The 11,175-nt window shown below is 51.1% G+C and overlaps 1 protein-coding gene and 1 pseudogene across 1 annotated transcript; both read left to right on the top strand.

Annotated features, from left to right (window-relative positions):
• The first annotated feature begins 697 nt into the window (after positions 1-697).
• LOC132367881 (olfactory receptor 13J1-like) lies at positions 698-1,636 on the top strand. The gene has a single exon (XM_059926484.1). It carries the CDS (start codon positions 698-700, stop codon positions 1,634-1,636), a length of 939 nt encoding a protein of 312 aa, XP_059782467.1.
• Positions 1,637-9,709: 8,073 nt separating this feature from the next.
• On the top strand, positions 9,710-10,699 carry LOC132367880 (olfactory receptor 13C7-like; annotated as a pseudogene).
• Positions 10,700-11,175: the final 476 nt, after the last annotated feature.

Genomic DNA, 11,175 nt, shown 5'->3' with positions numbered 1-11,175 from the left:
AGGAGGGCATCCCCAACAGTGGGAACAGTGTAAAGTAGCTCAGAGGCTTCCTGAAAGCCAGGAGGACCCTCAGAGACCACCTAGCCCAGTGATTCTCAAAGTGTGGTCCCTTGGCCAACAGCAGCAGCATCACTCAGACCTAATGAGTTAGAAACTCTGGGGATAGAGCCCAGAAATCTGTGTTTTAACAAACTTTCCAAGTGATTCTAAGATCTGAGGACCTTTGATCCAGCCCATTGCTTCCCAGACTATGTTGGTAGAATACTTATTTGCAGGAGGTTAATGGGTGTTCTGTAAAAGGAGGATCTATGGTCAAATAAGTTTGGGAATTACATACTCTACACTGCTTTCAGAAAGTCACAAATCACAGTGGGGCATTAAAGGCTCTGAGAAGTCCTGCAGTATATTATTTACTTTTGATTCACCCAATGTTGTTTCAAATTGATTTTTCAGATTGCCTACTAACATTTCCATTAAGACTCTTAGGGAAATTCTGATCCACATCAATCCTCATTTTTCACATGGATAAATCGCAGCCTAGAAGAATGGGGACTGCCCAAAGTCGCAGAGAGAGAGTGTGTCAGAGCTGGAAAAGACCCTAGCAATACACCTCATCCCTAAAGAGACTCTGTGGGCTCCCCGCCACCCTGCACCCTCTTTCCCTGCCTCCCAGCTGTGCCCCCCAGGGCCCTGCAGTATGGAGCTGGTCAACAGGACAGAGGTCTCTGAGTTCTTTCTGAAAGGATTTTCGGGCTACCCAGCCTTGGAGCACCTGCTCTTCCCTCTGTGCTCAGCCATGTACCTGGTGACCCTGCTGGGGAATACAGCCATCGTGGCAGTGAGCGTGCTGGACGTCCACCTGCACACGCCCATGTACTTCTTCCTGGGCAACCTCTCCATCCTGGATATCTGCTACACGTCCACCTTTGTGCCCCTGATGCTGGTCCACCTCCTGTCGGCCCAGAAGACCATCTCCTTTCTTGGCTGCGCAATGCAGATGTGTCTGAGCCTGTCCACGGGCTCCACAGAGTGTCTGCTGCTCGCCATCATGGCCTATGATCGCTACCTGGCCATCTGCCGGCCACTCAGGTACCCTGTGCTGATGACCCACCGGCTCTGCTTGCTACTGGCGGGAGCGGCCTGGGTACTCTGTTTCTTCAAGTCAGTGACTGAGACAGTCATCGCCATGAGGCTGCCCTTCTGTGGCCACCGTGTGGTCAATCACTTCATCTGCGAAATCCTGGCAGTCCTGAAGCTGGCGTGCGGTGATGCGTCAGTCAACGAGGTCTTCCTGTGGGTGGGTGCCATCCTGCTGCTGCCCGTGCCCCTGGCGTTCATCTGCCTGTCCTACATGCTTATCCTGGCCACCATCCTGAGGGTGCCCTCAACCGCTGGACGCCACAAAGCCTTCTCCACCTGCTCGGCGCACCTGGCTGTGGTGCTGCTTTTCTATGGCACCGTCATCTTCATGTACATGAAACCCAGGAGCAAGGAGGCCCGCATCTCTGATGAGGTCTCCACGGTCCTCTATGCTGCGGTCACGCCCATGCTGAACCCCGTCATCTACAGCCTGAGGAACAAGGAAGTGAAGGAGGCCGCCAGGAAGGTGTGGGGCAGGAGATGGACCTCCAGGTGAGGGAGGCCGGGGCTCTGCAGGCTAGCAGGCCAGGCCTTCATTAGCCTACAGTGAGGGCTGAGGGTCTGGAATCTCCAGCCCAGAAACGCAGCACCAAGTCCCACTGATCCTGCCACGGAGGAGCTCACAGTCACCCCTCAGCTCCTCCCCCCGGCAGAGCCATGGGGCGCTCTCAGCATCACTGCCTGCATCTTTACACCAGCCTCCTGTCTGGCCTTAGGAGTTCAGTCTTGTTCCTCCCAATCTCTCCTCCAAGGGGCCTCCAGAGGGATCTTTTTGAAAAGTACATGTGATCCTGTCACTCTCCTGACTGAAACCCCTGGATGGCTCCCCAGAGCTGTCAGGATGAACTGTGAGGTCTTCAGTGGGGCATTCGAGGACCCCACAAGCTGGCCCTGACTAAACCCCCTCCCCGTCCTGTGCCCCACAGCCTCCTCCTGTCAGCCGCACACACCAGCCGGGCGTGAGCCTCAGTGTTGCCCAGCACTGCCCAGCTCTGTGCCCTTGCTGCTTCTTTCCACAAGGCAGCCTCCATCCAGCACGCAGCTCCACGCGTAAAAGGACTGCCTGACCCTCAAGGCCCATCTTTTTATTTTTTAAATATAGTCGCATGTGATATACAGGAGGTTCTTGTTTTTCTGCTTTATATATAATAGTAATGTGTATCTGTTAATTCCACACTCCTAACTTATCCCTGCCCCCATCTCAAGGCCCATCTTGAATGCCACCTCCGCCAGGAAGCCTCCCCACTCTGCACCTCTCACCGTGCTCCTCCTGCTTTATTTTCAGTGTTACTGTAAGAGCGGGTAGTATCAGATTCCACTCTGTCCCAAGGTCCAGCCCGGCCCAACCCCAGGCCCTTAAATAAATAAATAGACCTCTTAGATAAATAGAAAACACGTCGATGTAGGGGTGACAATGGCAGAGCCTGGGGTCCTTCCCAAATCTGAGCAGAGCTGAGATGGAGCTCACAGATGACAGGCATGACCTACTGCCTTGGGAAGTGACAGTAGAGGCAGTGATGAGCCCCAGCATCCAAGGTTTCCAGACCTGCCCAGCCACCGGGATACCAATCACTCCAAGCAGCTTAGGGCCTGGAGTCCCCGTCTCCCTTTTAGCAGCAGTAGCTTCTGGGGCCTCCCTGCCCGGCATCCAGGCCTCACCTGGCCTTGGGGAGACTCTGCTCTACCTGTCTTCAGCCCACCCACTAAGACCCTGCCATAGCTACCTCTTCCTGGTGCTCAGCCTTTTCCCAGCTTTCCTCTCTGAGAGCTCAGTGAACACACAGAGGAAATGGACTCACATTCACAGAGCATCTCCATTCCCTGCCCCCTCTGGCCTCAGTGTCACCGTCCATGTGATGGGAGAGCTGAGCTTGGTCTCAAGCAGCAGGCCAGCTCTCCTGCCCCCTGGCTGCAGGTAAGCACACTCCTTGCTTGAGCCCTCAGTTCCCCTCCCGTCCCTCTTCCTGTTTCCTTGGTTGGTCAGAACAGAGGCACAGAGGAGGGAAGCACAGCCCCGCAGCTCACAGCCTGACCAAGCCAGAGTGACCGCTGCCACTAAGACCTTCTGCTAGGCCTTTGATGCCACGACAGGGGTTAGGACTTTATCCTGTGGGCATTTGGGTTTAAAATCATACTTATCGATACTTTTAGAAAGGTCACTGATTAGATACCTTTCTTCACCCATGAAATTGTCAAAGAATTGTTTTTAACGTCTATTGTTAACTACGGTGCAATGAAGTAGGTAATGTCATACACTGCTGGTGGGGGCGGGAAGAAATTAATATGACCTTCCTGCCAAGTAAGCTGTGGGTATGAATCAAGAGACTTAAAAACGTCAGACCTTCTGACACAACACCTCTACTTCTAGGAATTAGTCTGAGAAAATTATTAGAGGTGCAAAGATTTATGTATAAGTATATATATATATATATATGGATATTAATCACAGCGTTATTTATGGTAACAAAAAATTGTAAGTATCTTAATGTCCAAGCATAGCAGAATGTTTAAATAAATCCTGGTGGAGCCCAATGATAGACTGTGACACAGCCATTAGAAATCCTATTTTTTGAAGGATATTTGATGATGGGAAATTCTCACACTGTAATTAACAGAAAAAGGCAGAACATATTATAATCCTAATTCTTTAAAGGTATTTTTCTTATGGATATATGAATAAGTATGCATGTAGAAAATTCTGGAAAATTAAGACAAAATGTGAACTAATAGTCGTTTCCTTTGGCTGATGGGGTTACAGATAAATAATGTTTTCTTAATTATTCTTTCCAATATTGTCCAATACTTCTAAAATGAACATCACTTTGAACTCAAAAATAATATTATTTTTGAGAAATGGAAGATCATGTGGCTCCAGAGTAGAGCACAGATGAGAAGGGCCCCGGGCTGAGGGCAGGAAGCGTGGAAGCTGGTGCCATAACCCAGGCACCCATGGGTGCCTGGGGCCTGACCCAGGTGGGCAGTCAGGCAGAGAGGGTGGAGCTGAGAAACCTTGGGGACATTCAGCTGATTGCAGAGGTGGCTGAGGGAGGGGGGACTGTGGGTTGGTGCCCGGGCTTCTGGCTTATTTGGGTGGATCGCGCTCCACCCTGAAAGAAACCCTGAGTTACGGGGAAGATGAAAGAATCAGGCTGGAGGGGTGGGAGGGCGGCGATGAGCTTGTTAGGACGCATTTGCGGGCAACCACGGGTGGCAAGACAGCCCCGTTCCCAAGCAGCTGGAAAATAAGTGGGGACAATCTTCCAATATATATTTTGACCTGTGTCCTTGACAAAAAAGAAAATTCCAAGAGACAAATCATAGTATAATGGGAAAATCTGCAACTGCTGCTGCATTATTTAAGGCTGTGTTTTAGTCCCTAAACTGTGTCAAGTTGTCATTCTTTATTGTGAAGGAAAGAGAAGGACATGGGAAGGGAAATGGAAAGGGGAACCTGCAGAAACTCATGCACCTGGCTCAACCCCTGACTTCATGGTCCCTCACAAGGGCTCGGGGTCTCACCCTGCACAGCAATTCACTTTCCTTAACCTTTCATGAGTGCAGGTCCCCACAGCACTCCTGGAAGGAGACACCCCATTTCCCAGCCCAGGACGCCCAGGCCAAGGGCAGGGGTCACAGCGCCCGAGCCTCAAGTCCAAGGGGCAGGGTTGCAATGAGACCTGGTCTTCAGATTCTCTGTCCAGTGTCTCTCCTGTGCCCTCCTCACCCAGCCAGGCCCTCCTGGAGAAGCACAGGGAATCTGAGGTCTCTGAAGCCCCATAGCTGCCAAATGTGCAAACTTGTGTAGTTGCAGAGTTTGAACTTTAAATTGGGCAGGGACTGAGAGGTCCCCAAAGGCAAGGAGCATGTGACCTGTCTACATGGCAAGGGACCAGGAGGCTGGGCCTCAGGGCCTCTCACCAGCCCATCCCAGCACAGTGTGTCTGCTGGTAATGAACTCAGTATTCCCTTGCTCTGCTCTCCCAAGCCTCAGGTCACCTCATGGGGCAGCTGCTTCAGCCACCTGCCTGCACTAATGCCACTGGGCCAATAGGTAGGAGGTAAGGAGAATCCATCTAGCATGTTGACTCTTCTCATGAACTTTTTTTTAAACATGCAAAGAACCAGAATATCTGCTTGGGGAAGGGAACATAATGATAGTAATAATATCAGCTACCACTGACTGAATACTTACCATGTGCCAAGCTCTGTGCTAAGAGCTTTCACTGGATCCTCAAAATCACCCCATGAGGAAATACTATTCTTATCTCCACAGGTAAGGAAGCTGAGGCTGAGAAAACACTTAGCAAGTGGCAGGTCTGGGACATGGGCCCTGGTTGCTCTGACTCACCTCAAAGCCCACACTCACCTGCTTTGCTAACACAGCGAGGAACGTGAAGCGGGAATCCCAGATCCAGGCATTTCCGGGAAATTGTAGCAGGAGCTTCTTCTTGTTATGCCCCTCACCTTCCTTTTAAAATAATATGTAAAGCCTAAAATAAGTATTAAATGGTTCAAACTAGATTTACCAGCCAATGAAATTGACATGATATTTACCATGCAAAGTGACCCTCGGTCAGTCAGACCTCAGGGTTGGAAGTTGCTAGAAAGATGTGAGGAGGGAATGTTTTGAAGGTTGCACAGAGTACCAGGGACAAGCTAACTGAATGGCTCCATTTCACACAAGGAGAAATCAGAACAAAGGCAAGAATCCAATCTGGGCCCCTCACTCCCAGTCCAGGGCTCCTTCCATGGCATCTCCCTGCCTCTCAGGAGGGGTAAAACTGGGGAGTGGATTAGGCAATGATTCTCCGAGACACTCAATTTCCTATCACTCTGGATACCTGACTTTCCAGGACATGACAGGGTGAGAGGCCTGGCAGACAGATGCTAGAGTGATTTCCTGAGTGTATTGCGAAACACCATCGTACCCAAGTGCTCTGCAATGTTTCTGGTCCTCTTCCTCCTGAGCATGCCGTAGGACTACACAGGCCAGTGCATTGTGGGCATTTGCAATATAAGTCACTTCTAGGTCGGAGCACTTAACTTCTGGTGTGAGAGGCTCTGGTGTGTTCTTCCCCAGCCGTAACAACTGGTGATGTCCCAGGTGGTGGAGCCAGGGTCTCTGAGGATGATGACCTGGAACAGAGCCCCCTGAAAACCTGCAATGGACATGCAGCACGAGAACTAAACCTCTGTCGTGGTAAGCCACTAAAATTATGAGGTTGTATGTTATTGCAGCAAACCCAGCTTATCTTAACTGATGGACCAAGGGAACCACAGCTGCTCCCTGATGTCCCAGCCTGGGCCCACGTTGCAGTCAAAGCTGTCGGTAACCTGGCAGCGTGGTATTTTCTAGACACAGCCTTATTTCTTTGGGGTCATAAGCCTATGGCCTAGTGGGCTGTTCCTAATTTCCATGAATGTGTTATGATCAGACTCTTAAATTGTAAGGAAACCTATCACTCTCCTGATTTAGCTCTCCAGAGAGAGCAGCTATCCCTGCAGGGAGGAGACCGGCCCCACTAAAGTTCTCCTCCCAGCAATCACACGGCTGCATCGTTGTTCTGCTGGTGTGTGCTCTGGGGGAAGGCGAGAGAGGGTGATCTCAAGGTAAGAAATCTGGGATCAGGATTTTGGCAGAAGAAAAGCACTGGATCTCAAATGGCACCTCCTGTGTGCAGGCACTGCGGGGTATTAGGGATGAAATGGACACAGCCCTTTGATTTCCACAGCTCACAGTCTGTTGTGTGAGAGAGAACGACACACACAACAAACTAACTGTGCTAGCGGCTGTGTGAGCGTCATGTTTTTGGGATGGTCAGTTCTGTGGACTGGGAAGGCAGGCCCCACAGAGAAGGTGTGCGTGAGCTGAGCCTTGGAGGATGAGTGGAAGAGAAAGGCCACTCCAGCTGAGGAAAGGATGAGAAGGGACGAGACAGGAGCGTGCGGGATTTGTCCATCAATGGGGAGTGGTCTGAGGCTGAGCAGGGGTGCATGAAGGTACAGGAGGTGAGGCAGGAGGGCAGACCAGAGCCTGATGACAAAAGCCCTCAAATGCCTGTGCCATTCCCACTTGGTTTTTTTGTTGGAGACAAGGGTGGGGAAGAGAAATGCAGAGTCAGGCTATTTCCCACCTTTTACCTGCCTGAAAACACCCTCCACACCTATGTCCAGTGTCAAAATTTGAGGTTAAAAGGTCTTTTTTGGGCAACACACCCAACAAAGACCGAGGCCTTATAATTGAATCTGAAATTAAGCTTTGGGCTTAATCCAGCCACATGAAGTCACAACCCAGGAAAGATGCTTCCTTTTAACTTCTTCTTTCCAGACCTCAGGTTTTACTTTACATCCCAGACTCAAAGAGAATCTCAGAGGTTTCTAAAGCTGAGAGAGGAAGGGATGTGACCAAGGTCACCAGAGAGCAACGAAATGAGTGTAACCTCTATTAGGCCAGAAGCCGCATCTGCCTCTGCTGTATTCCCAGCACCCAGCACATAGTAGGTGCTCAATAACAATTTGATGAATGAGGGAACGAATGAACCATCACACTCAGGCAATTCTTTAACTTTTTGTCAAACTTCAGCAAGAGAATCACTACTTTTAAATGTTTACGTGGATAAGATTTACGGTCATTGGCTGACCCAGATTTATCAACTACCCCTGTATGTTCCAGAAACACCCCTAACAATCACCTTGATTTAGGCTGGAGGAGGGAAAACCAACACAGGCTTTGGGGAGAGAGGGGGTCATGACAGACGCTGGAGCTCTTGTGCGGGGAGGTGGCGAGCACAGATCCAGCAGGTGCCTGTGGCTGAAGACGCAGTCTTTGATCTGGAGCCTCGCTGCTGGGCGGCTCACCAGCACTTTTCTGTGTGTGTCTCATCTGGCTACACAGAATCCCCATTTTTCAGAAGGCAACTGAGTCTCAAAGGCCAAGTGACTTGGTCAACATCACACAGCTAGTTAGAGCTGGAGCTGGGATGCAACGCTGGGTTTTCAGAATCCTGAGCTGAATATCTGTTGAGTGACTGTCCTTGGCAGCACTTGCTGTACGAGGTGCCGAGAGGAAGGAGACAGTCCCGCTCTCAAGGGTGGTAGAGGAGACAGGTGCGCAACACAAGAGCACAGAGGATGGCCAGGGGCTGTGGGAGCACAAGAAGGGGGCAGGTGACTCTGCAGGGTGCAGGAGGGAGAGGAGGAGAGATGAGCTGGACTCTGAAGAAGGAGCAGGAATGCCCCCACTGGGGAAGAGAGGGAGGACTGCCTACAAAAGGGAACTTCTTGGGCAAAGATGTAGTGTTGGGAAAAGACATGGTTTATTCAGGAGAGGGTGAGCCCATCGGCCCCTACAAATGATAGGTGCAATTAGGCAGGAGTAATGAGGGGGAAGATCCAGCCCTGGAGGAAGGACAGGGTTCCAATGTTGTCACAAGACAGAGGCCTCACAGTAAAGCTAGGTGTGAAAGGAGTGAGGGAGGGGTAGGTATATAATCTTCTGAAAGGTTAAAGTTCACCCTCAGCTCCTATTTCTCCCTTACACCAGGGATCACTGGGGCTACAAGACAGCTTTCCCATCTAACACTTGACACTTCGCTCCCTCGTGACACTGGCGTTTCCCAAAGAGGCTGAGACCAGCTCAGAAGAGCAACCGAAGCTACCTGGGCGAAGACCGCAACCTTTCCCACCCTCCCTGTATAAAGCTAGTCAATGACTGACGACGCCTCTACCACGTGAGACCTGGTTTCCCTCTTTGTGTGAGATTACTGCTGATATTATTTATCCTAAAAAGTAATATGGAGGCCAAGAAGAGAGTCACTTGGCTTTCATGACCAGGGTTAAATGCTGTGATCAGCGGCTCTATTGGGATATGTATGTTCTTCTATGTTCTTTTAAAAATCAATGGATGGTCTGTGATTCCTTAAGGAGGAATGGCCAGAATAAGGCTTACACATCCTATGGAGTGGAAATGTTCAACCTTTATGCCCAAAGGAACGCTAAGCGAGCATCACTCATCACCCACCTCCCTTCCCGAGCTCATCTCACTTAAGAAACAGGAGCAGCACTTGTGACAGGTGTGGCATCTTTTTATCCACTTATTTTTCGTACAACTATAGCCCCAACACCTAAACAGTACCTAGCACAGAGTAGGCATTCAACAAATATTCAGTGAGTGAATGAATCCGAAATACTACGGGCATAATTCAGCCGTATGAAGTCATAACCCAGAAAAGATGCTTCCTCTTCACAGGCAAGAACGCTTTAGATTCCAAAGGAGCACCTGAAACGTGAACCCTACTCTATTGTCTTCCCTGAGTCCACCCAGGGGAGAAGAGAGAAGAGCCTAGGGGATGAGAATGGGCCCTGCCTCCCCTAAGTTACACCAGAACTGCAGAGCTGAGAGGGCCGGCTTGCAGACCTGAAGTCCACTCTTTTATTATACAGATGGTGAGACTAAATTCCAGAGGCAGGGCTGACCCGCCCCAGGTCACACATCCAGGTTGCTTGGCTCCCAGGCCAGCTGGTGCTTTTTCCAACACCCGTGTGGTCCAGACGGGAAAGGAGGGAGAATGAGATGGATGGGGCCAACCAGACAGCTGTGACAGAGTAGGTCCTGCTGGGGCTACACGAGCACCACAACCTAGAGATGGTGCTGTTTGTACTCTGCCTGGGCATCTCCTCCATGATAGTGCTGGGGAACGCCCTCCTCATCAGGCTGAACATGCTGGACCCCACCTGCACAGCCCCATGTACTTCTTCCTCAGCAACCTCTCCCTCATGGATATCTGTGGCACATCCTCCTTTGTGCCTCTCATGCTGGTCAATTTCCTGGAAACCCAAAGCACCATCTCCTTCCCTGGTTGCGCCCTGCAGATGTTCCTGACCCTGGCGCTGGGCTCCACGGAGTGCCCGATCCTGGCCGTGATGGCGTGTGACCGTCACGTGGCCATCTGCCAGCCGCTTCGGTACTCAGAGCTCATGAGCAGGCAGACGTGCGTGTGGATGGCGGCGCTGAGCTGGGGGACAGGCTTTGCCAACTCCCCGCTGCAATCCACTCTCACCTGGAGCCTCCCCTTCTGTGGCCACAATGTCATCAACCACTTCTTCTGTGAGATCTTGGCAGTGCTGAAACTAGCCTGTGGGGACATCTCTCTAAAACGCGCTGCTAACAATGGTGGCCACTACTGTCGTGACGCTGGCCCTGCTGCTGCTCATCTGCCTGTCCTACGTTTTCATCCTTGCTGCCATCCTGAGGGTGCCCTCTGCTGCCGGCTGGCACAAAGCCTTCTCCACCTGCTCTGCCCACCTCACAGTGGTGGTGGTTTTCTATGGGACCATCTCCTTCAAGTACTTCAAGCCCAAGGCCAAGGACCCCAACTTGGCTAAGATTATCGCATTGTTCTATGGGGTTGTGACACCCTCGCTGAACCCCATCATCTACAGCCTGAGGAACACAGAGGTGAAAGCTGCCGCCATAGCTCTGCTGAGGGGAGACCTGCTCTCCAGGGAAATGTCCCGTTTTTCCTGTTGCTCTCTAACTCTATCAGGCAGGACAGGCTAGGGTACACTGTGGTCATGACTTCAAAATTTCAATGGCTTAAAACCACAAAGGTTCTTTTTCTCACTCACGCTGCAGGTCCATCAGAGGTTGGCTGGGGGATCTGCTCTGCACCATCGCCTTCATCCCTGTGGGACTCAGGATGATAAAGCAGCTACCATCTGGCACACTGCTGGTCCAAGTGGCAAAAGGCAAAGAGAAAATGACAAAGCCTGCACTGATTCTTAAAACTTCCGCTCAGAAGTGACCTGTTACTTCCACTTCCACCTCACTGGCCAAGGCAAGGCACGCACCAGGGCTGACACCGAGGGGGAGGGGACACCCACCTACCACACATCTGGAAGGAGGGGAAGGACTGAAGAATTCGTGAAGAGCCTAGTGACAACCACCCACCCTACAGTCAACCCAGGGGCTACTGCAGATTTCTAGAGCTTCCCTTTCTCGGACCAACTGTCCTTCACCGGCTGCTGCCAGGTTAA

The sequence above is a fragment of the Balaenoptera ricei genome, chromosome 6, assembly GCF_028023285.1.
Source record: "Balaenoptera ricei isolate mBalRic1 chromosome 6, mBalRic1.hap2, whole genome shotgun sequence".
In the NCBI taxonomy this organism is placed as follows: Eukaryota; Metazoa; Chordata; class Mammalia; order Artiodactyla; family Balaenopteridae; genus Balaenoptera; species Balaenoptera ricei.
This window is presented reverse-complemented; position numbering and strand designations above follow the sequence as displayed.